Below are 26,761 nucleotides of genomic sequence, written 5' to 3' on the forward strand. Positions count from 1 at the left end.
GAGTCGGACTGGAGCTCTCTGCCCTTTACCAATCCAGCCACGGGCCCATCCATCTGGCCCATCAAGACTCACTCTCATTTCATCAGTCCATAAAACCTTAGAAAAATCAGTCTTGAGATATTTCTTGGCCCAGTCTTGACGTTTCAGCTTGTGTGTCTTGTTCAGTGGTGGTCGTCTTTCAGCCTTTCTTACCTTGGCCATGTCTCTGAGTATTGCACACCTTGTGCTTTTGGGCACTCCAGTGATGTTGCAGCTCTGAAATATGGCCAAACTGGTGGCAAGTGGCATCTTGGCAGCTGCACGCTTGACTTTTCTCAGTTCATGGGCAGTTAGTTTGCGCCTTGGTTTTTCCACACGCTTCTTGCGACGCTGTTGACTATTTTGAATGAAACGCTTGATTGTTCAATGATCATGCTTCAGAAGCTTTGCAATTTTGAAACTGCTGCATCCCTCTGCAAGATATCTGACTATTTTTGACTTTTCTGAGCCTGTCAAGTCCTTCTTTTGACCCATTTTGCCAAAGGAAAGGACATTGCCTAATAATTATGCACACCTGACATAGGGTGTTGATGTCATTAGACCACACCCCTTCTCATTACAGAGATGCACATCACCTAATATGCTTAATTGGTAGTAGGCTTTCGAGCCTATACAGCTTGGAGTAAGACAACGTGCATGAAGATGATGATGTGGACAAAATACTCATTTGCTTAATAATTCTGCACTCCCTGTATATTGGCATTTGCAAATGCTCAAATACTGAAGTGCATGTTATTAGCAGTACCTGGCTGCGATTTGACCTATTAATTCCTATGTAACATTAAGGGTGAACTTCATTAGTTCATTTTATTACATAAATAATGTAATATCTAATTTATTGTTGTTTATCTGCACTTGAATTTGAATAATTTTTAAATTTGTTAACCCTTTAAGAGCCGCCTCCGCCAGAGCTTATCTTTATATTTTTACATAATGTAGTGCCATTTTTGGGAGCATTTCAAGTTGCTATACATCAATAGCACGTTATATATCAATATACACGTTACACTGAAAAATTTAAATACAAAGAAGTTGCACAAAATAGTTTCCAACCATGAGAAATTTATTTTGAGTGTCTTCATAGTTTTATTTTTGAGATACACCAATTTTTATATATAATTTTCTATAATAATATATACTGCAGGAAAAATGAAAATAAATATTATAATGCAAATTTGCAAAAAAAAAACAGCATGTGCATCAACATAAACAATTTCCAGCAGTGCAATTTGAGTTCTAACCATCCCAGAAACTATACAGAAAAGCATAAAGTCAAACATGACTTTTAAAAACACCAGTATAGGCTTATAAGGTAATGGCAGACATGCAATAGTTCGCGCTGACGTCTATTCCAATGTAGGAAGTGTTATGAACAGCTGATTGGATCGGCAAAGCCTGTTTCTAGAATATTATGCTTTTGTTGCTGCAAATGCTTTTTCCGAAATTTTTGCAAAGCCATATGTGGAAGGAAACCTTGACTTAGGACAAGCTGATGGCGTAAAATGTAAGTATAACTCCTCAGGTTTCATATGCAAAAAGCAGTATTGCGCTAGCTTATGTGGTTGCAGTTCTACTGGGATTTAAAATTAGGTATGCAAAATGGAGCGTGCCCACCCCAGCCGGTCTTAAAGGGTTTAGGACCATGAAACCTTGAAAGCTGACGTTCTTTCTGTTTTCTATAAGTATATGAAATATGAAAGTCATATATGTAATAATCTTGCAATTAATTTACCTTATGGTAATACCTCTGCTGTTTGGTGCGACTTCATGCAGGAGAGGCTGGATCTTTGGATGGTTAGAGTTCAATTAATGGCCAAGGCAACCTCTGTTGAAATTACTATTTGTAAATGACTATTTCATTGATACATCACACCTGCGAGTATAATTCTACAATTCTATTGCTGCACCTACTCAACATTTAACAACACACACACACACACAGCTGTGAAATATGGATGGCATTTTATTTTTGTGTATTAGACATATATATAATCCATTAACAGTCACTTTTCCACCTCATATTATTTTACCTTGTATTGTCATCCAGATATAAAATATACTCTATACTTTCAAGCCTTATCTTATCTATTTATATATATATGTTTTCAAGCTCTTTCGACAGAACTCTTTGATATGTTTCATATTGTGATACATGATAAAATAGAATATTATCCAGCTAGTTTTTGATCAGTATAAATACATGTTTATTGTTGTTTTATTGTTTATTTTTGAATCGGGTGTTTTTTGCATTTTCAATGGATATTTCACCTAATCATCAGACTTCTTGGGAGTCTTTCATTTTGCATCAATGAATACAGTTTATTACATAAAAATTACCACAGGTACTTCTAGGTAATCATTACACTTTAGAAGTATTCTTGGTATTAAAAAGAAACAAGAAGTCATGCATTTTGCAGCTCCAATTCCTACTTACTACACAAACTACTACAAGTTTTTTTCTGGTAAAATCATACTTCTTGAAGTTTGCATTAATAGGTTATTAACACAAACTTCTTGGGATCTTTCTACATATTTCTGTGAATTCAATTCATTATGTATATTTTATTTTCCACATGTAGTTTTTCACTCTGAATCATAATTTTTTTTCCATACAATGTCACGACCCATTAAAGCTTTTCTTGTGTTCAGTTCTGGTCTTATCAGGATTATGTAACATTTGGGTCCAAATAGTGCAACTAACAGGCCAAAACTTGAGGCCAGGATGGCAAATGCCTCCACTGCATCTGCATGGTTTCCTGGTGAGCTGATATAAGCAGGAACAAAGGCCACCCACACAGCACAGAAGATCAGCATGCTGAATGTGATGAGTTTGGCCTCATTAAAACTATCAGGGAGATTCCTCACCAGGAATGCAATTAGAAAACTGAGGAAAGCTAGCACACCAATATAGCCCAATAACACTGAAAAACAAACAGTGGAACCAACAGCACATTCATAAACAATCTTGTTATTGTGATATTGGGTGTTTTTATGTGGAGTTGGAGAGGAAGAAACAAGCCACGTAGTGCAGATGGCTGCCTGAATAGATGTGAAAACCAAAACTGTTCCTCTCTGCTGCATAGGACCAAACCACTTCAGACTGGTTCCCCCTCCTGGCTTGGAGGCTTTGAACACAGCCAGAACAACCATGGTTTTTACCAGGATGCATGAGACACACAGCACAAAGCTGATGCCAAATGCTGCATGCCTGAGTTGGCATGTCCACATCCTGGGTCGTCCAATGAACAAAAGTGAACAAAGGAAACACAACTTGAGTGACAGTAATAGCTGGAAACTAAGTTCTGAATTATTGGCACGTATTATAGGTGTTTTGCGATGATAGATAAAGATCCCTAGAACAACAGCACATATGAATGTGCCCAGTAAGGAGGTTGCTGTCAAACAAATACCCAGAGGCTCATGGTAGGAGAGGAACTCTGTCTTCTTAGGAACGCAGTGGTCACGTTGGGAGTTTGACCAAAAATCCTCTGGACAACTGGTGCACCCCAAGGAGTCTGATACAAAAGAGGGCAGATAGTGAAACACTTTGTATATTTAATATGAATTAATTAAATATGCTGTGCTGAAAGATAAATAGTTACTGCTCTTATTAGTGACTGTTCCCTCAGAACAAGGGATGCAGTCAAAACAGCATTCGGGTTCCCCCTTCCTTCTCACCATGTGGGTACCAGGAGGACAGCTCTCACTACATACTGATCGAGGTGGCTACAAGAAGAAATTAAAAATGATCTGCCTGAATGACATATATAACATACATGTGATAAGATATAAATGTCTGAAAAAACATATATAACCTTTTTCGAATCAAAGTTCCAGAAGATTTTGTCGTCATCAAGTATGAGTTCTTCACCTTTGAAAGCTGATCTCTTAACCTCACCCACATTCTGAACTTTAGTGCTTCCATCAGGGAGCCACAACCAGTTCATCACATCATAAATTGGCAATGCATCACCATTCTCATCAAATGACACTTGATCACCAAATGATGTGGTGAAGTTCATCCTTTCCAAGTAATAAACAAGCTGTTTAAAAAGAATGTGTTTTATCTAACTTGCAAATAATTACAGAGCAATTGACTTAGATTGAGTGTAACCTGATATCACACCTGCCATGGCTTCAGTGACTGCAATGTGGCACAGCTGTGTTCACTGAAAGGCCCTTTTCCTGGCTTGCAATGCAGCATATCATCAAGAGAATGTGCAAAAGCATACACAGCTTTGTATACATTGTATTCAGACCGGAGGTTGGAAATGTCCAAAAATTCAGTGTCTTTATTTTCAAGTTCTTCCTGTCCAGTGCATAGTGGACCTCCACCTTCCAGCCAGCCTGGTGGAGCTGGAACAAATCTACACTGAAATGTGAATTCCCAAAACTGATTCACCTGAAATATTTAGATTAAAATATGTTTGTTAGACATAAAGAAAATATGCAATTCTTGCATATACTACAGTAAATGGTTCAACTCTTACCATGCTATTCCCATAGCTATTGTTGTGATGTAGGTCAGGACGTATTTGTAACAGGAACTCCCTGAACCCTGGTATTTCTCCTCGGCGAATAGCAATGCCCAGTGTACCACCCAGGTATGGCATAAGCTGAGGGGTTTGGAGTACAGTAGCTGATGTCCAGGCTTCACTTGCCATCCACTGTAGGCCTGTCACATTTTGCCTTACTACCTGTGCATTGTATTAAATCAAAAGTTTACAGTGATACTGAAATTTAAAAAAATAATATCATCATGAAATTCTACTAGTTTCTGGTCTGCCAAAATAATTCAATGTGATTAGTTTTCTATACACATTCACATAAATATGAAAGATACATATTACACTTAGTGATCTTTTAAATTAGTAATAATTAAATTGTTTTAAAGCCAGACCTCTTCCATAAGCTTTATCATCCGACTCTCATGTGCAAAGACAATGACAACTCGAGCTGTGGATTTTTTCATCATGTTCACAATCCTCCTGACTTCATCTGTGCTTTTGTCCCAAGGTAAAACTTCAACGTAAGCAAGGCAAATTTCACCAGACAGACTCAGCTCAGATTGTAAGGCTCTTGCTGCATGAAATCCATAATCATCATCACTGACCAGCAGGCCTGCCCAAGTCCAGCCAAAATGTTTGAGAATGTTAATCATAACACGAACCTAAGTGAATACAGATTAAATCATTATTGCATAGGCTAGAAAAATCTTTCTTTACCATTTCTTTTCATCAGCTTTACAGCACATCATTATGTATTCTGTTGGTAAACAGGTATTCATCAGATATATCCTTAAAAAAACTAGTTCTTTATTTTTCATTTCTTTAATTTTGGTGACGTTTACCTGGAAAGCATCACTTGGGATCGTCCTAAAGAAGGATGGATACTTTTGACGGCCACTCAGGCAGGAACATGTGGCAAAATAACTCACCTGTGAAAAATACAGACTGTATATTGTATATTATTATTGACATTAAATTTACAATTCAGTTAATATAAACAAAAATAACATGCTATGGTTAAACTGAAAACTTACCATAGGTACTCTGTACAAACCTAAGACGCTGGAGATGGCAATAGAAGGTGTAGAGGAAGAATCACCAACAATCCCTATGACTGGAGGATTTCCAACACATGTATCATCCAATATAATTTTTTCCTCTTGACCACTGACTAATGACAATGCTGCACGAAATGCAATTCCAAGTTCAACGCAGTTATCATAAAAAGTGTATCCCAGAGTCACATTTGGTAACAGGTTGGAATTTCTGTTGATTTCATCAATAGCAAAAAGCATGGTTTGTGCCAGCCTAAATCCTAGTTCATAAAACCTAAAAAGAAGAAAAGAGAGAAAGATAATTATTGAATAATACAGTAATACAGCAGACTAATTGGAAAACTTATTGCAAAACTAACAAAAACATTACAGAAAATTAATGACAACAATTAAAGATATATTTTAATTAAAAAAAACAACAACAGATGCTTAAAAATCTATATACTATATTACTTAAAAATCAAACATGATCCCTGGAAATATATGGCAAAGCTAGTAGTTACTAAACGAATGGCAACAATTAAACTGATAATCTGTTAAACGTACCCATGGCATGTAGGCTGTTGTGGCTTTGAGGTAAAAGACAGATGAGGAACGCTTCTAAAAAAGTGAATTGGAAACAGTCCACCCAGAACGACATCCCCACTCTTATGCATGCCATTTAGATGAAATTGTCCCTGTAACTGACAGAAGGGAAATACATGAGATGATACAGCATAAGAAAAGTAGAAATACAGCAAAATGATCAAGAGCAAATTGGTTTGTAATAATGAGCACATGATAGCTTTCTGATTTTCTGAGCTTAGTAATTATGTTTCATTGCTTTACTAATCCCTTTTATTGAAATGTTGTGTCACTTAATCTTGCACTCCACCCATTAGGGAAAAAGAATAAGAAGGGGGCAGGGCATATAATGCATTTCATATACACTGGTAAATCAATATAACAGAAGAATGATTATTCTTGTGGTTTAACCACCATACAAGATGTATAAAAGGAAAAATACACATCAAAATTTCAATTTATGTACAGCAGGTTTTATCATGAATGTCTCAGAAAGGTCATGTTTAAAAATTCTATTCCCTATTTGATTTGTCTTTGACTGCAAAATTGCTATATAATCAGAATATTTTAGGGTTTTGTATTGATTTAGTTTTTTAATGCCACACTAAGTGGACTTCAGTGAGCATGTATTAAAGTATCTTTTTATTTTCTATATTACTGAAAGTATTATCTCACGAATCAAAATCAAAATACTGAATTCAGGTGTTTAATCATTTCCATGGCCACAGACGTATAAACTCAAGTAAACTCAAGCAAACTCAAGAATGAATCACTTTCTAGAGCTCAGGGAATTGCAGTGTAGCACCATGATAGGATGCATCCTATCCAACAAGCTGAGTGGTATTAAAACAAAGTTACTGTGATTGGGAATAACAGCAATTCAGCCATGAAGTGGTAGGTCATGTAAAATCACAGAGTGGGGTCAGCAAGTGGACAGGAGCATAGTGGACAGAAGTTGCCAACTTTTTTGCAGAGTCAATCACTACAGAACTCCAAATTCCTTCATGGAGACCTTCATGGAATAGGTTTCCATGGCCAAGCAGTTAACCAACCCTTAAATTACCAACTGCAATGCAAAGCAGTGGCGTAAATTACACAGCTATTATCTGGTTCTTATATAGTGCTTTTCCATTCTACCTGATTTGCTTAATGCAACTTGCCTGATTCAAACATTCACACCCATTTATACACCCCGTGCTTTCTATTTAACATTCATTGTCCAATGGATGCATCCTTCTAAGTGTAAAGTTTGGTGGACATGAATATCACTCAAGTTGATGTTCATGTGAAGTAGATAAAGGAAGGAGATTTCAAGTCTGTCCTGCTCAAACAATCTTTCACGCTCTTTCTGTGAATACTACATGGTCTCATTTCAGGGGCACGTAAGTATTGCTGATATGAAGTAGTGAGAAATGTTTCTCATGGCCGTCTGTTTGTTTCAGCACCTACACCTACACCCCAAAAATTGCAGGTTAGTCTTGTTAGATTGTGAGATTTCCATCTGTAATGAGGGACATTTAAAAGCTGATGTGTACCGTAAACCTGTGCATAAAGATCAGTATTTAATGTTTGATTCTCATTATCCATTGGAGCATATTGGGTGTCATCAGGACGCTACAACATAGAGCCAACACCATCCGCACAGACACAGCGGCCAGGGAAGCAGAAGAACATCATATAAGAAGGCCCTGAGTAAATGTTTTCCCTGCTGGACATTTGTAAAAGCTAGAAAAGGTGCCTAAAGAAAGCTCCAGCTGATCCAGGAGAGAAGGACAGCTGCTGCCTAAGTGAAAACCTGTAGTGATCCCCTATGTATCAGGAGTATCAGAACAGTTAAGACAAATTTTCTCTGAAATTTCTCTGAAAATTCGTCTCAACTTCAAATTCGTCTCTGTGGTTTTTGGGGTTTTTAAACTGATCTCACAGCCCGTTGTTCATTCAGTGGGCTAGTTTCAGTCATTGTGCAAAGGTATTGTTTATAAGGTTTGGGAAACCTGCAGTTAACTGAAGAAGTCACTGGGATGAGTGACGAAACGTTTCTTCTACTGAAAATCTATTTCCAGAAAAGAAACAGAATTAAAATTTACTTACCTGGATGATTGAGCATGCTTCAAGACATGTGCACCTACACATGTATGGATGATGATCTTGGTGTCTCCTCAATGCTGATATTAGACACTGGGGGGTTTGCATTGTTGAGATGGGTTGAAATTTCCATCTGCTGTGCTTCCACATCCACAATTTTGTCTCCATAACTCTGAAAGTGAAGTTGCTCTTTCTGCATCTGAGGCTGTATCTCAGGTGGTTCCTGTAGTCTTCCATCTCATGTGCTGTTTCCTCATGTACCAGCTTGATGTAGTCCTAGCCAAAGAAAGGAATTTTATCTTTTCATCTAGAAGTAGTGTTTTCAATGAGAAAAATGTTTCATCACTCATCTAAGTGACTTCCTCAGTCTCCACTGACTGCAGGTTTCCCCAGCCTGCGGGCAGTGCAAGTAAATGTTTCCCACAATGAAAATGCTACCTCCAGATGAACAGAATCAAATTTCTGGAATTTCTTTAGCTGGATTACTGAGCATGGATACCAGGCTCTAAATATCCTTTCTAATGCTGTAAAGTTCTATATTTTAAAACAGTAATTTGTGGATATGGATTCTCTTTTGTGGAATAAAAAAAAAACTATATAAGTAAATGTTGCCTGTTTTTTGGTGTGGTTTGTGTTTGGGTGCAGGGGAGGGGTGGAGCAGTGGGTTCAGGATGTGGTGGCAGGGGAGACTGACCTACACAGCTGATTTCCATCATCTAATCATACCTCCCTATTTGAATAGAGTGTGGGGGCCCAATGAGAGAGCGGTGTTGGGCTGAGCTAGAGTGGAGGCAACTGGAGAGCTGCAAAAGCAGAAATCATGAAAAACTATGTCAATAAACATTTACTTGTCTGGCAACACTGTGTGAATTGGGTCCTTTTGTGTCACAAGAAAAACATTAAAAAAAATTCTTATAATATGAAAGATTTACTGTTAAAGACAGCTACATTTGTCCTAGATGATTTTTTAAAAAGTTTTTTTTTCACCATAAACCTTTTGGGCTTATTAAGAATATTCATTAATCTTTTAAAACTGAAAATAAAAATCAATCAAAATGAAATTAACTAAACGCACAAAAAACAAAGTTCTTGGCATCCATCTAATTCCCTTATAGTGTTTGCACTGGACAGGAAATGTAGTATATTTTAGACCCTCCCCCTGCTACGTCTTTTTCCCAGATGGGTGGTGTGCAAGATTAGTCAACACTTTCCAACAAAAGGGAGTGACAAGACAATAAAACCTAATTACTAGACTCAGAAAATTAGAAATCTATCATGTGGTTATTATTACAAACCATTTTGCTCATTTTGCTTTATTTCTCTTTTTCTTATGCTGTATCATCTTCTGATATCATCTCTCCCTCCTGTCAATTACAGGGACAATTTAATCTAAATGGGAATAAAAAAACTGGAGATGTCATTCTGGGTGGACTCTTTCCAGTCCACTTTTTTACAAGTGTTCCTGAACTGTCTTTTATCTCAGACCCCCAACAGCCTAAATGCCATGGGTAAGTATGACAGGGTGGGAAAAAAACAAGAAGAAAGAAGAAAATGGGGAAAATCAGTGCCAATGTCAATATGTATTTTATTATCAAAGTATACTTTGTGTATTAATACATTTGTGAAAAAAATATGTTTCTTGGCTGAAGCATCTGTTTTGTTTTTTTTAAATTAAAATATATCTTTAATTGTTGTCATTAATTTTCTGTAATTCTTTTGTTAGTTTTGCAATAAGTTTTCCAAGTATTCTGCTGTATTACTGTATTATTCAATAATTATCTCTCTCTTTTTTCTTTTTTTTAGTTTTTATGAACTAGGATTTAGACTGGCACAAACCATGGCTTTTGCTATTGATGAGATCAACAGCAACTCCAATCTGCTACCAAATGTCACTCTGGGATACAATCTTTATGATAACTGCATCAACCTTGGAATTGGATTCCGTGCAGCATTGTCTTTAGCCAGTGGTCAAGAGGAAAAAATTATATTAGATAATACATGTATTGGAAATCCTCCAGTCTTAGGGATTGTTGGTGATTCTCCCTCTGCACACTCTATTGCTATCTCAAGCATTTTAGGTTTGTACAGAGTACCTATGGTAAGTCATCTGCTTAGCAAGAAACAGTGTTGCTGGATCATTTTAATGTAACTGCAATTTTAAAGCCACTTGTCAAAACCGACTTAGTTTACACAACAAAATTGAAAAACTGCAGTATTTAGGTTTTTACATATTTCTACAATATACAGTCTGTAATTTTCACAGGTGAGTTACTTTTCCACGTGTTCCTGCCTGAGTAACCATCAAAAATATCCATCCTTCTTTAGGACGATCCCAAGTGATGTCTTCCAGGTGAAAATCTTTCAGTAATCTTTCATTATTGTGCGTCAAGACTGTGCTATTACACGCTATTTTATTATTGTGTGGCTTCAGTGAAGATAATGGTTATAGATTTAAAGATTTTCCTTGTCTTTGCAATAATGTTTTAATCTGTATTCACTTAGGTTCGTGCTATGATTCACATTCTAAAACATTTTGGCTGGACTTGGGCAGGTCTGCTCGTCAGTGATGATGATTATGGACTTCATGCAGCAAGATTCTTACAATCTGAGCTCAGTCGGTCTGGTGAAGGTTGCCTTGCTTACTTCGAGGTTTTACCCTGGGACAAAGACACAGATGAACTGAGGAGGATTGTGAATGTGATGAAAACCTCTACTGCTCGAGTTGTCATTGTTTTTGCACATGAGAGTGGCATGATAAACCTCATGGAAGAGGTTCGGATATAAAACAATTAAATTTTTACTAATTACTAAGATTTCATTTATTACATTGTGTAAAACATGTCGTGTGTTTGTGTGAATGAGTAAAGAAAGCTAGTCACCTGGAGGTATTTTCTCAAGATCAGCAAATACTTGAATGGCATAATAATGTCCCTATTTCAGTATCACTTTATAAATTTGGTATAATACAATGCACAGGTAGTGAGGCAAAATGTAACTGGCCTACAATGGATGGCCAGTGAAGCCTGGACAGCAGCTGCTGTGCTCCAAACACCTCAGCTTATGCCATACCTGGGTGGTACACTGGGCATTGCCATTCGTCATGGGGAAATACCAGGGCTCAGAGAATTCCTGTTAAAAACACGTCCCAATCTACATCACAACAATAGCTATGGGAATAGCATGGTGAGTATTTATACTTTACTATGGTATGTGCAAGAACCCTATATTATCATAATTCATATTTATAAGATCTAAATATTTCAGGTGAATCAGTTTTGGGAATTCACATTTCAGTGCAGATTTGCACCAGCTCCACCAGGCTGGCTGGAAGGTGGAGGTGCATTATGCACTGGACAGGAAGATCTAGAAAAAGTAGACACTGAATTTTTGGACATTTCTAACCTGCGGCCTGAGTACAATGTGTATAAAGCTGTGTATGCTTTTGCACATTCTCTTGATGACATGCTCCAGTGCGTGCCAGGAAGAGGGCCTTTCAGTGGACACAACTGTGCCACGTTGCAGTCACTGGAGCCTTGGCAGGTGTGATATCAAACTACCCTCCACCTATGAATAAATTGTTTGCTTGTAATTACTTTCAGAGCAAAATTCACCATGTAGGATTAAATACAATGCCATATTAGTTTAATGGTAAAAAAGCTGGAAGAAGCTAAGAGGATTTTCTGTGCTCCTCTATTTCTGTACACCTGATATAAAGTAGTTTTAATGTATTTAGATCAGAATCAGAATACTTTATTAATCCCTAAGGAAATTATGTGGTTACAGTTGCTCCAAGATAATGACAGTAGCAGACTGAACTAAATTAAATAAATATATTAAATAGTTCAGAGTATATGAAATAGCTCTAAATAAATAAACTACTACCTCTTTTAAATAACAGAAAAACAAACCATCCTTATGTTGTAATTATTGTATGTGTAGTTGTTTTTTTAACTGTGTAATAACATTCAACATTGCTATCAATACATTTTTCAAAAAATGCCTCTCTGTGCAAAATGGGTTCAAAAACATAAACAACTGTGGGATACTGTTTGTTCATGAATTGAATTGAGGGGAACAAATTGCAGCAGGATCAGGCTGATATTATTTGTATCCCACTGTAACTTTACTGTATAAAGAGCTAACATCTCCAAAATGTCAGGAGTAGTTAGTCATTATAAGAAGTGTTTGTGAACTAAAAATCAAGAATGTGGAATACTGTTTGTCTGTGATTTGGACAGCCCAGTGAGTGCTCCCGACGCAGGGGAAACAAATTCTGTCGGGGATACCTACCTTCGCACTAGGGCTGGGTATCGTCACTAATTTCTATAATTGATTGCATTCCGATTCGATTCAATTCAATTTTGACTGAGACAGTCAGAAATATTATAATTTTGATCATTTATCAGTACTGACACTTGTGAGACTTCATCAGAGATGTACACCAGATGCCTTCGTGTCAACGTAACTGAGGATAAAACACAGAAAAACAAGGAGGAAGGAGATTTTCCTGGCCTGGCTTTTTATATAGCAGATAACCCCCTTAAATATATTCTGGAGTAGATCAAAAACTGAAGAAAACCATGAATCAACATATGAACATTACTACATGCTGCTGAAGTGAACACAACAGTAGACTTTTGCGTAATAAGCAAGGAAATAAAGCAAAAAACCCAAGATTTTTAGATGGGAAACTGTCCTTGAAATACACTGAGAGAGAGAGCTGTGTAGGAAGTGGGGTTTTACTGTGGTAGAAGCAAAACAGCCAAAGTAAGAGGGAATTAATGACAATGTTTATCAAATGTGAAGCATAGTTTGGATCTTTTTTGCTGCTGGTTCAGTGAATTTTGGTCAGAGAGTTACAAAACCTGCAACATCAGAAGCTGTGAGACAGGCTTTCAGTACCAATGGCGTGTCTGTGTACCTGCCGTCGGGGGAGAAAGCTGGCATCTCACAGATTCTGATGCGTCGGGTCCGCACTTTATGTTTACATCTTTCTGTGGAATCCGTTTACCTGCTCTCATTTGCTGTTTTAGCTGTTTGGTGGTTGTTGATATAGTTTTGTGAGCTTTAACCTGAGATCCTGGCATTTCTGGCAATATACATTTATATTTAAAAATTAATTCAGGATTTAATAGATCGATCGCAAAATTGATCATTGAAACCCACCCTTACTTGGCACCACCGTTGTACAGGTAAAGCCAAAGGAGAGATATGCTTCATCATATTTTTCTTTGGCTTTGAAGGAAGTTGGTTTGGAAGCATATTTGGCGATGCTTCATCTTCTGTCTTGCGTTTCTGTGAGAGACCCGTCAAAAAACATGTCCATTATGCTATCAGTGTCCAATCATTCTTTTTTTAATTCATTCCGCGCCCCTCTGCAATGGCTCCGCGCCCCCCACTTTGGGAACCACTGTTGCCATGTTGGGGAGATAATTTAGACATTTAAATAATCTTTGGACACAGAAGGACACATCTAAAACCTGCAGGACACCCCTTGAGGCCTGGAGTTGGTTCATTTATTGAGTTGGCATCGGCGACTCTCAACCTGCTGTCCCAGCATGCATAGAGGATGACAGTGGCCACAGCAGACTGAAAAAGATTTGATTTACTATACTGTGTAAAACGTGTTGTATACCAGGTCACTTACCAGAGAGTTCACTGACCTGTATACATGTATACAGGTTATTAGTGAAATACCTTGTATGATTAATTAATTCCTATATTTAATTATAATAGGTCTAATACTTTATTTTATTTCTTTTAACAGCTTGTTTATTACTTGGAAAGGGTGAACTTTACCACATCATTTGGTGATCAAGTGTCATTTGATGAGAATGGCGATGTGGTGCCAATTTACGATGTGATGAACTGGTTGTGGCTCCCTGATGGAAGCACTGAAGTTCAGAAAGTGGGTGAGGTTAAGAGGTCAGCTTTCAAAGGTGAAGAACTCATACTTGATGAAGACAAAATCTTCTGGAACTTTAAATCCAGAAAGGTTATATATGTTTCTTCAGACATTTATATTTTATCACATGTACAGTAAATATTATTCTTGCAGTCAATATTTAATTTTGTTCTATAGCCACCTCGATCAGTATGTAGTGAGAGCTGTCCTTCTGGTACCCACATGGTGAGAAAGAAGTGGGAGCCCAAATGCTGCTTTGACTGCATCCCTTGTTCTGAGGGAAAAATTACTAATAAAAGCAGTAGGTGTTTATCTTTCAACATGGCATATTTCTTTTTTTTTCAGTGAAATAAAGTATGCATTTCACCATCTTCTTCTTTTTAGACTCATTTGAGTGCACCAGTTGTCCAGAGGATTTTTGGTCAAACCCCCAGCGTGACCACTGTGTTCCTAAGAAGACAGAGTTCCTCTCCTACCATGAGCCTCTGGGTATTTGTTTGGCAGCAACTTCACTGCTCGGCACATTCATATGTGCTGTTGTTCTAGGGATCTTTTTCTACCATCGCAGAACACCTATAATACGTGCCAGCAATTCAGAACTTAGTTTCCAGCTTTTGTTGTCACTCAAGTTGTGTTTCCTGTGTTCACTGCTGTTCATTGGACGACCCATGATGTGGACATGCCAACTCAGACATGCAGCATTTGGGATCAGCTTTGTGCTGTGTGTCTCATGCATCCTAGTAAAAACCATGGTTGTTCTGGCTGTGTTCAAAGCCTCCAAGCCAGGAGGGGGAACCAGTCTGAAGTGGTTTGGTGCTATGCAGCAGAGAGGAACAGTTCTGTTTCTTACAGCTATACAGGCAGCCATTTGCACTGCATGGCTCGTCTCTTCCTCTCCAACTCCACATAAAAACACCCAATACCACAATGACAAGATAGTGTATGAGTGTGCAGTTGGGTCCACTGTTGGTTTTGGAGTGTTACTGGGCTATATTGGCGTTCTGGCTGTCCTCAGTTTTCTTATTGCATTCCTGGTGAGGAATCTCCCTGATAGTTTTAATGAGGCCAAGCTCATCACATTCAGCATGCTGATCTTCTGTGCTGTGTGGGTGGCCTTTGTTCCTGTTTATATCAGTTCACCTGGAAATCGTGCAGATGCAGTAGAGGTATTTGCCATCCTGGCCTCAGGTTTTGGACTCTTAATCACACTGTTTGGACCCAAATGTTACATAATAATAATGAGACCAGAACTAAACACTAAAAGAGCAATAATGTGTCGTGGGACTGAATCATAATATTTTTTCCATACATAACAAAAAATTACATGCAGAAAGATAAATAGATATAAATAATACATATAACCAAACATACTGAATCTTGAAAAAAACTTTTTTCCACTTCCATCATGAAAGTGAGAAGATGCAAAAACAGTTATTTTACTCTACTACTATTTTTTTTTCATGATGGAGTTAAAATATAAAGCACTCACACTTCTCAAATGCTATTAACTCTTAACAGTTAAATTTAACCTTATACATCATTAAACTATAAATTACTTTCTCTCAATAAAACATTTCAATATGGATCCACCCAGAATTCATAGTATACTTGTGTTTAATTTGCATATCTGTAATTATGGAATTATTGTATATCAGGAACTGATGTGTACTAAGAAACACTTTTTGACATGAAAGCACATATCGCTCTTACTCTCAACAAGCAGCGGGTGCTGCCGTAGGCACCACACCCGTACCAAAGCGCTCACAGGGAGCGGATAGTCCTCACGTAGCAGTTGCCCCCAGCTGCTGTCAGAGCAGGAGATGTTCACCCCTACGCGTCCAAACTGCAAGTGAATTGCGCATGAGCAAAGCCGCTGCTCCCGCCCTGACTGTAACACACAGGGCGGGAGCAGCGGTAAATGTATATTTTTCTTTGTCTAAAATAAATCAATGCACTAAAATCCATCATTCCAATCATTGCAAACTTAGAAATTGGATTACCTTGCAGAACCTTAATTCCATTTGTACAACCGATATGGACCGAAGCTGTCTGGTGAGGCTTGCTATGAACACCAGCTGGCTGATAATATTTTGCAGCTTTTTGGCACATCAGCTGCTTGATCATTATAGTCAAGTGCTACAGTTGCTGAACCTACCATAGAGAATCTTCACCAAAATGAGGATGGCCCACTCTTTCTGTGAGCCAGCACAGCCTATGTGTGTGGAGGGTTGTCTGAAAAAACACAAAACAAAAAACAATTAGCCTGAATAAGGACCAGACTAGTTCCCATGATTATTTCACATTGCCACTGTTTTTTCTATTGCCTCTTTTTTTGTCCATTTCAATTGTTAATGTAGTTTGTTAACAATGTTATGGTTAAATTGTTCTTCTTTTACTGTTACTTTTGGTGGATCATAGGTTTAAAACTACTTAAAAAGACACACACACACACAAAAAAAGTAACTCAGGCCAGAGTTCCTACTTCAGGTCACTTTTGCCGGTCCGAAGCCTGGATAAAGGAGGAGTGTTGGAATTGTGACATTAAAAAAACAATAATTGCTAAAAGAAATTTAATTTGTAGTTCTAAATATATTCTAAATGCATTTAAGGTGTTTTTTGCTCACTTGATGTCTCTTCTACAATGTTATTTCTCTCTTTTACAGCATCGGTTACAATTACATAAGCATAATCAATTATGCAAATTATGCAATAATGTCATTTAGCGACTTCTAGCGACTTTTAGGACAATGATTTTCCTTATTGAGGAGTTGGCAACACTGCTTTACAGGGATAGAAAAGGTGATAGTGAGAAGTAAGAGAGAAAAGAGACAAGACAGATAGGAGAGCGGGAAGAGGGGCGCCAGATCTGGCTGTCCACACCTCCACGCCAGATTGGGCTGTAGACTCTACCTCCCTGTTGCATCCCAGAAAGGACATTCCTCCTCAAACATATCTGTCCTGAATGATATCACATCATTTTTAATTCCTATCAAAAGGTATAATCTGTAATCTATTAAGATATTTTAACTAGCCAAAAAGATTGCTTTCTCAAAGCAATCCATGGCTGTACAGGCGAGTTAACTGAAGCTCAGTCACACGGTTAAGTAGGAAAAAAAAATATGTAGCAGCTGGCAGTGACTTACAAGTGGCAGATGTGGCTGACTCCAGCGCGGAAACACTTCCGGGTCAGATGGCGCTCGGAACCCAAGCTTCCAGGGACATGTAAGTCCCACACAAAACACACATAACAGGGAGACAGAGATGGGAGGGGAGTAGAAATATAAACATAAACACCAAAACAGGGAGGTCGGCCGATGAGGACTGCTAGACCATGACAGATGGAGTGTAATCTGATATCACACCTCCCGTGGCTCCAGTGTTTGCAATGTGGCACAGCTGTGTTGCCTGAATGGCCCTCTTCCTGTCTTGTACCTCAGCATGTCATCAAGGGAATATGCCAGCACATACACAACGTTAAACACATTGTACTCAGATCCGAGGTTGGAAATGTCCAAGAACTCAGTGTTCCTATTTTCTTGATCCCCCTTTCCAGTGCATAGTGCTCCTCCATCTTCCACACAGCCTTATGTAGCTGGTGCAAATCTGTACTGAAATGTGAATTCCCAAAAATGGTTCAGAGGAACTGACTGATCGTCAAAAGTATCCATCCTTCTTTAGGACAATACCAAGTGATGCTTTCCAGGTAAACATCACCAAGATTAAAGCAATAAAAAATAAAGAACTAAAGTATATTTAAGGATATGCCTGATGAATACCTGTTTTCAAACAGAATACATAATGATGTGCTGTAAAGCTGATGAAAAGCAACTCTAATGAAAGATTTTTCTAGACTATGCACCTCTGTTCTGATCTGTATTCACATAGGTACGTGCTATGATTCAGATTCTAAAACATTTTGGCTGGACTTGGGCAGGTTTGCTCATCAGTAATGATGATTATGGACATAATGCAGCAAGATCCTTACAATCTGAGCTCAGTCGGTCTGGTGAAGGTTGCCTGGCGTACTTTGAGGTTTTGCCTCGGGACAAAAACACAGATGAAGTCAGGAGGATCGTGAATGTCATGAAAAAATCCACAGCTCGAGTTGTCATTGTCTTTGCATATGAGAGTCACATACTAAACCTTATGGATGAGGTCTGGCTTTACAACAATTTTATTATTAATAATTATAAAGATTTGAATTAACTATAGTGTGTAAAACATTTTGTGATTCACCTGAAATTTATTGAAAACGTTACAAACAATTAAATTAAAAACAATAATATTAAGAAATTCTTGCAACTACTATAGTAGTAGTAGTACCATGTTGTTTCCACAGCTGTTGTTGTGTTGTAAGTCAGGACTTATTTGTAACAGATTTGTAACTTTCTCTGCTGCCTCACTGCTGCCTCATTTTATATATTTTGTGCTGTGATAAATGAACCTCAGTGAATTCAACTGTTAAAGAGTTTTCTCATTTAGAACCAGTGTAAGTCTATCATGTTCACTCCCATTTTGAGACTGACTGAGCCAGCAGTATTTAAGACCAGCAATCAGCCTTTGCCAAAACATCTGCTTACCCATTAGCTTCCTGGACAATCATTCAACCTTGCAATAGCCACACTCACCTGGACACTGATCTCTCTTGCGCTCCACCAGCTGGTAGCCATTCAAGGATTCAAGGAGCTTTATTTGTCATTCGCATCACATGTTAACATGAGGTGGAATGAAATTATGTATACATGGTCCTGGAGTGAAAGGAAACAAAAATAATGAAGAAACAGAATTTTTTTTTTTAAGTAATAAATAAATAGTTGGGGGGGGGGGGGGGGTTGTTTTTTTTTAACAAACAGAAATGACAAGTAATAAGACAATACAATAAATAACACCATAAGTAGAGTGCAACAACCTGAGTACCAGTATGGAGTATGGGTATAGAGTGTGGGTATAAATATAGGTGTAAATAAATACTTTAGCTGCAAAGGGCATGATGACATGCATTGATAAAGTTACAGTGTCAATAAGTGTCAAGTAGTGGTTAAGGTGCTACAATAACAGTTCTTGTCCATTATGCACTGAGAAGTCTCACAGCTTCTGGAATGAAGGTGTTTCTCAGTCTGGTGGTTTTGCATTTAATGCTCCTCAGCCTCCTGCCTGAGGGGAGCGGGACAAAGAGTGTGTGTGCTGGGTGAGTGGGGTCCTTCATGATACAGGTGGCCCTCTTCCTGCATCTGGAGGTTTATATGTCTGTGACAGTTGGGCGGCTGCCTCCGACAACTCTTTGTGCAGCCTTCAACACCCTCTGTAGAGCTTTCCCCTCTGCCACAGTGCATTTTCCGTGCCACACGTTGATGCCAGAGCACAGAACATTTTCTACCGCACATCTATAAAAGGAGATGAGGACTGAGCTCTCCATTCCCACACGCTTCAACCTCCGCAGAAAGTAGAGCCTCTGGTGAGCCTTCCTGATCAGGCTGGAAGTGTTGTTTTTCCAGGTGAGGTTGCTATCCAGGTACGTACCCAGGTACTTGTAGCTGGGTAATACTTCGACTGCAGATCCTCTAACGTGCAGGGGTGTGTGTGTGTGTCTTCCCCTCCTGAAGTCCACAATCATCTCCTTCGTCTTCTTCTCATTTAAGCAGAGATTGCTTTGCCTGCACCAGTCCTCCAAGTGTTCCACCTCCTTCCTTTAGCCGGTCTCATCATTGTTTGTGATGCAACCAACCACAGCTGTGTTGTCTGCAAACTTTACAATATGACAGCTTGGATGGTTGGGTGAGCAGTCATATGTAAGCAGTGTGAACAGGAGGGGCTTTAGCACACAGCCCTGTGGGGAGCTAATGCTGAGGACTCTGGAAGGTGAGGAGACATTGTGGATCCTCACAGACTGTGGTCTGTTGGTCAGGAAGTCCAGGACCCAGTTAAAAAGAGAGGAGCTCAGTCCCAGGGCCAGTCCTCTCAGTCTGGCTTGCCTGTCTCCCTGCCTCCCTGCCTCCCTGCCTCGGAACCTCGGATCACTATTTTTCTGGACTCACCCGGGCCTCCTCTTCCCCCCTCCTGTTTGACTACACCTGCAAAACAATGCCTCTCCTCCATCAACTCTTGCACCACTGTTCCATTTGTCGAGCTTCGCCACCCACGGCCCATGACCCTGGACATGCTAGTTTAAGTTGGATCCACTCCACGTTCTGGCTTCGGCCTTGACTGGGGTTTTGCAGGGGAGGGGTGGAGCAGTGGAAACAGGCTGTGGTGGCAGGAAGGCTAACCTACACAGCTGATAACCATCATCTAATCATACCTCCCCTATTTGAGTAGGATGCCAGCACCTGATGAGAGAGCTGTGCTAGGCTGAGCCAGAGTGGAGGCAACTGGAGAGATGCCCAAGCAGAAATCATGAAAAACTCTGACAATCAACACTTACTTGTCTTGGAACACTGTGTGCATAGGTTCCTTTTGTGTGACAAAAACAAATTAAAAAAAAAATTCTGACAATATGGAAATTTTATAGTCCAAGACAGCTAGATTTGACTTAATATTTTATTTTAACAAGGTATTTTCATCATAAACCTTGCTGTACATGAATCATATTTTTGATGTGTATTTCATACATTTGTTGAACCATAAAAATATTCAGTAATCTTTTACATCTGTTAAAAAGAAATGAAATTAACAAAACACACACACAAAACAAAGTTCTTGTTATCTACTAATTAACTTTTACTGTTTTCTAAGTCTGCCCTGCCCCTTTTCCCCAGATGGGTGGGCTGCAAGATTATCTAACACTGTATTCCAATAAAAAGGAATGACAAAACAATAAAACCTGATTACTAGGCTCAGAAAATCAGAAAGCTGCCATGTGGTTATTATTTCAAACCAATTTGCTCTTGCTTATTTTACTAGATTTCTACTTTTCTTATGCTTTATTATCTTCTGTATTTCCCAGCTCTTGTCAGTTACAAGGAGAATTTCATCTAAATGGGGTGCACAAGACTGGAGATGTAATTCTGGGTGGACTGTTTCCAGTCCATTTTTTTAAAAGTGTTCCTGACCTGTCTTTTATCTCAGAACCACAACAGCCTACATGTCATGGGTAAGTATGGCCGGGGGGGAATGAAGAAAAGAAAAAATTGTGGGAAATGAGTTCCATTGTATTTTATAACTAAAGTATTAATATCATCATGCAAGTTTCTTGACCGTCTGCTGTTATTTTTTCATTAAAATGTCCTTTTAATTGTTTTCATTTAGTGTCTGTATTTTTTTGTTAATTAATTTTGCACTCCGTTTTCCAAGTATCTTGTTTTTATTTTACAATAATTAACTTTTTCTTTTTTTAGATTCTATATACAAGGATTTAGGCTGGCACAAATCATGGCTTTTGCTATTGATGAAATCAACAAAAACTCTGAACTTTTACCTAATGTGACTTTAGGATACAGTCTTTATGACAACTGTGCTGAACTTGGAATTGGATTCCGAGGAGCATTGTCATTAGTCAATGGTCAAGAGGAACAAATTATATTGGATGATGCATGTGCTGGAAATCCTCTAGTTACAGGGATTGTGGGTGATTCTTCCTCTACACGTTCTATTGCTATCTCCAGCGTCTTAGGTTTGTACAGAGTACCCATGGTAAGTTCTCAGTTTAACCATAGCATGTTATTGTTGGTTGAATTAACCGTATATTTAATACAATATAAAGCTTGCATTTTTGACAGGTGAGTTATTTTGCCACATGTTCCTGTCTGACTGATCGTCAAAAGTATCCATCCTTCTTTAGGACAATACCAAGTGATGCTTTCCAGGTAAACATCACCAAGATTAAAGCAATAAAAAATAAAGAACTAAAGTATATTTAAGGATATACCTGATGAATACCTGTTTTCCAACAGAATACATAATGATGTGCTGTAAAGCTGATGAAAAGTAACTCTAATGAAAGATTTTTCTAGACTATGCACCTCTGTTCTAATCTGTATTCACATAGGTACGTGCTATGATCCAGATTCTAAAACATTTTGGCTGGACTTGGGCAGGTTTGCTCATCAGTAATGATGATTATGGACATAATGCAGCAAGATCCTTACAATCTGAGCTCAGTCGGTCTGGTGAAGGTTGCCTGGCGTACTTTGAGGTTTTGCCTCGGGACAAAAACACAGATGAAGTCAGGAGGATCGTGAATGTCATGAAAAAATCCACAGCTCGAGTTGTCATTGTCTTTGCATATGAGAGTCACATACTAAACCTTATGGATGAGGTCTGGCTTTACAACAATTTTATTATTAATAATTATAAAGATTTGAATTAACTATAGTGTGTAAAACATTTTGTATGTTTGTGTGAATGAGTAAAGAAATTTAATCATGTGGAATTATTTTCCAAGAGCAGCAATTCAATGGCATGATAATGTCCCTAAAGTATTTGCCAGTTTCAATATTTGGTATATTACAATGCACAGGTAGTGAGGCAAAATGTAACAGGCCTACAGTGGATGGCCAGTGAGGCCTGGACAGCAGCTGCTGTGCTCCAAACACCTCAGCTTATGCCATACCTGGGTGGTACACTGGGCATTGCCATTCGTCATGGGGAAATACCAGGGCTCAGGGAATTCCTGTTAAAAATACGTCCCACTCTACATTACAACAATAGCTATGGAAATAGCATGGTGAGGTTTTTACATTTAGTATGGTATGTGCCAGAACTAGATATTATCATAATTTATATTCATAAAATCTAAATATTTCAGGTGAATCAGTTTTGGGAATTCACATTTCAGTGCAGATTTGCACCAGCTCCACCAGGCTGGCTGGAAAGTGGAGTTGCATTATGCACTGGACAGGAAAATCTGCAAAATGTGGACAATGAGTTCTTGGACCTTACCAACCTGCGGCCTGAGTATAACGTGTACAAAGCTGTTTATGCACTGGCATATTCGCTTGATGACATGCTGCGGTGCAAGCCAGGAAGAGGGCCTTTCAGTGGGAACAGCTGTGGTGCTTTGCAGTCACTGGAGCCATGGCAGGTGTGATATCAGTTTACAGTCCACCTAACTAAACAAATTGTTTGCTTGTAATTACTTTCAGGGTGACATTCATCCTGTGGGATTAAACAAAATGCCATATGTTTTACTGGTTAAACAGCTGGAAGGAGCTAAAAGGATTTTCTGTACTCCTGATAGTGTAGTGCTTCGTATATTTAGATCGGAGAGATCATTGACCTTTTGTGATATAACTTGTTCTTCCTGTAATTTCTATATTTAAATAAAATAGGCATAATGACCTCTGAATAGTATGCCACTATTTCAATGTGAAAAATAATTTATTTCTGATGAATCACTTTTTTAACAGCTTGTTTATTATGTACACATACATACAGGTTATTAGTGAAATACCTTGATTTCTATATTTAAATATAATGAGTCCAATAGTTTATTTTATTTTTTTAACAGCTTGTTTATTACTTGGAAAGGGTGAACTTTACCACACCATTTGGTGATCAAGTGTCATTTGATGAGAATGGTGATGTGGTACCAATTTACGATGTGATGAACTGGTTGTGGCTCCCTGATGGAAGCACTGAAGTTCAGAATGTGGGTGAGGTTAAGAGGTCAGCTTTCAAAGGTGAAGAACTCATACTTGATGAAGACAAAATCTTCTGGAACTTTGATTCGAAAAAGGTTATACGTTTCTTAGACTTTTACATTGTCACATGTATAGCATATGTAATTTTGGCAAGTAATGTTTAACTTTGTCCAATAGCCACCTCGATCAGTATGCAGTGAGAGCTGTCCTCCTGGTACCCACATGGTGAGAAGGAAGGCGGAACCCAAATGCTGTTTTGACTGCATCCCTTGTTCTGAGGGAAAAATTACTAATAAAAGCAGTAGGTGTTTATCTTTCAACATGGCATATTAATTTTTTTCTTTGAAATATAATGTGCATTTCACCATCTTCTTCTTTTTAAGACTCATTTGAGTGCACCAGTTGTCCAGAGGATTTTTGGTCAAACCCCCAGCGTGACCACTGTGTTCCAAAGAAGACAGAGTTCCTCTCCTACCATGAGCCTCTGGGTATTTGTTTGGCAGCAACTTCACTGCTGGGCACACTCATTTGTGCTGTTGTTCTAGGGATCTTTTTCTACCATCGCAGAACACCTATAATACGTGCCAGCAATTCAGAACTTAGTTTCCAGCTATTGTTGTCACTCAAGTTGTGTTTCCTTTGTTCACTTCTGTTCATTGGACGACCCAGGCTGTGGACATGCCAACTCAGACATGCAGCATTTGGGATCAGCTTTGTGCTGTGTGTCTCATGCATCCTGGTAAAAACCATGGTTGTTCTGGCTGTGTTCAAAGCCTCCAAGCCAGGAGGGGGAACCAGTCTGAAGTGGTTTGGTGTTACGCAGCAGAGAGGAACAGTTCTGTTTCTGACATCTATTCAGGCAGCCATCTGCACTACCTGGCTTGTTTCTTCCTCTCTAACTCCACATAAAAACACCCAATACCAAAATGATAAGATTGTTTATGAGTGTGCATTTGGGTCCACTGTGGGTTTTGCAGTATTACTGGGTTATATTGGCGTTCTGGCTTTCCTCAGTTTTCTAATTGCATTCCTGGCAAGGAATCTCCCTGATAGTTTTAATGAGGCCAAACTCATCACATTCAGCATGCTGATCTTCTGTGCTGTGTGGGTGGCCTTTGTTCCTGTTTATATCAGCTCACCAGGAAATTATGCAGATGCAGTGGAGGTATTTGCTATCCTGGCCTCAAGTTTTGGACTGTTGATCACACTGTTTGGACCCAAATGTTACATAATAATAATGAGACCCGAATTGAACACAAAAAAGGCTATAATGGGTCGTGGCAGTGAATCTTAAGTATTTTTCCACATAGACTAGAAAAGCAGCTTTAAAGTAAATTAGAAAGGAGAGAGACTCCAGTAGTTGGGATAGGTTGAATAGGGTGCAGTAGAAACATGTTTTCTCATTTTTCTTTGGGGGGTGGGTGTTAGCAATAATATTTGAAGTTTTTTATCAATGTAATTGAAACAATGGGCATTCAGCATTAGGCATTTATATAAATTGTGGCAGCCTTTCTCTCTCTCTTTTTTTCAGTCTTGCTTTCTGCTTGGGATATTTGTTGGAAAAAAGCACAATGTTCATGCAAAGATAATGAAAGCATATGTCAAAATGATACCAAACAAACTGATCAGGAACAACCACATTGTCAAACCACATTCATAGATAAAATATACATTTGCAAAAAAAAAAATAAAAAAATCCATAAACAAAAATAAATAATGCTTAAAACAGGCTCTTAATCACACTTTTTGGACCCAAATGTTGCATAATCCTGATGAGACCAGAACTCAACACCAAAAAAGCAATAATGTCCCGTGGGACTGAATCACAATATTTTTCCATATGTAGCAGAAAAGTTAATGCAGAAAAACAAATTAATACATATTATACATTTAACCAAATATATTGAACCTTTAAAAAAATTCTTTCCATTCACACCATGAAAGTGAGAACATAGTAAAACAGTTAGGTACTCTATTGAAACTCTACTACATTTTTTTTCATGATTGTGTTAAAATGTAAATCATTTATACTTTTCCAATGCACGTGTGTGGCTCACCATGATTAAATTTAGCCTTATACATAATACAGAATTACTTTCTCTAAATAAACAAACCATTACATATGGATTCTTATTCTTCTTATTTGAAGTTTCCACAGTTGCCAGAAAGGGACAGATTTCTGGACGATCTTAATGAGTGGTTGTTGCGATCCGTCTCTGAAATTGCTGCACAGAGAATGTAACGTCTATGATATGTGCTGAGGTTTGTGTCCTTGTCAGGATTAAGTCATCCTCAGCTTCCAGGTTAGGAAAGGTGGAACAGAAGATATTCAAATACGTCCCTCTGTCAGTTCTCTCATTCATATAAGGAATGAGGAAGGAATAACAGGGCTACATGCAGTGATGCTAGTGTTAGCCATGTTAGCCACCTTCAACAGGTAGTCAGACTGAGTCCACAGGTGCACACTCAGAGGTTCAGTTTTGTTTCACTGCAGGGTCTCTTCATTCTTCACATATCCGCGTTGGTTAGAGTAAATCCTGAAGCTGAATGGCCTTTGTACAAGCACACACAATTCTTAGCAGGGCAAAGGTATAAGCACAAACAGCAGTGTAGATCCAGGCATCCAGCCTGTGTCTGTCCAACCAATCAGAGAGCTCCTTACATTGAGCCGCATGGCTAAATTGCATTGCTTCAGGATTTCAAAAATGATCCAACAGTTAAATTGTGTTATTAATCTTTTTATTTATATATACATTGTGAGGTTTCACATAGTTCCTGCTTGTTCCTCCAATTTCCCATAAATTTTGTGTGGTTTATTCCCTACATTAAGGAGTCATATGATGATGATGATACTTTGACTTAATAATCAAAATAAATGATATAGATGTCACGGTACTGGTACATGGTACATTACCCTCTGTGTATATATTGTGTGTGTTTTCCTTTGTTCCTCATCAGGTTGTCTGCGTTTCCCCTTTCTTTCTTTGGCACTCCTTTGGGTGGCGCTGTCACTTGGTGTTCACTCTC

At 38.5% G+C, this 26,761-nt stretch overlaps 3 protein-coding genes across 3 annotated transcripts; 2 read left to right on the plus strand and 1 right to left on the minus strand.

The window, feature by feature from the left end:
• Positions 1–2,256: 2,256 nt before the first annotated feature.
• On the minus strand, positions 2,257–6,406 carry LOC120720064 (extracellular calcium-sensing receptor-like). The gene is made up of 9 exons (XM_040009686.1): positions 6,149–6,406; positions 5,582–5,876; positions 5,390–5,476; positions 4,940–5,209; positions 4,530–4,736; positions 4,166–4,441; positions 3,855–4,082; positions 3,642–3,765; positions 2,257–3,554 (listed from the first exon to the last, which is right to left on the minus strand). Exons 1-9 carry the CDS (start codon positions 6,379–6,381, stop codon positions 2,623–2,625), a joined length of 2,652 nt encoding a protein of 883 aa, XP_039865620.1. The 5' UTR covers positions 6,382–6,406; the 3' UTR covers positions 2,257–2,622.
• Positions 6,407–9,150: 2,744 nt separating this feature from the next.
• LOC120719913 (extracellular calcium-sensing receptor-like) lies at positions 9,151–15,451 on the plus strand. Its single transcript, XM_040009476.1, has 9 exons — positions 9,151–9,759; positions 10,055–10,349; positions 10,515–10,601; positions 10,754–11,023; positions 11,228–11,434; positions 11,516–11,791; positions 14,019–14,246; positions 14,334–14,457; positions 14,541–15,451. The coding sequence occupies exons 1-9, from the start codon at positions 9,527–9,529 to the stop codon at positions 15,449–15,451; spliced, it is 2,631 nt and encodes an 876-aa protein (XP_039865410.1). The 5' UTR covers positions 9,151–9,526.
• Positions 15,452–23,168: 7,717 nt separating this feature from the next.
• Positions 23,169–25,422, plus strand: LOC120719915 (extracellular calcium-sensing receptor-like). The gene is made up of 2 exons (XM_040009477.1): positions 23,169–23,175; positions 24,118–25,422. The coding sequence occupies exons 1-2, from the start codon at positions 23,169–23,171 to the stop codon at positions 25,026–25,028; spliced, it is 918 nt and encodes a 305-aa protein (XP_039865411.1). The 3' UTR covers positions 25,029–25,422.
• Positions 25,423–26,761: the final 1,339 nt, after the last annotated feature.

This window comes from Simochromis diagramma, unplaced genomic scaffold (assembly GCF_900408965.1).
Source record: "Simochromis diagramma unplaced genomic scaffold, fSimDia1.1 OVJJ01000344.1, whole genome shotgun sequence".
Taxonomy (NCBI): Eukaryota; Metazoa; Chordata; class Actinopteri; order Cichliformes; family Cichlidae; genus Simochromis; species Simochromis diagramma.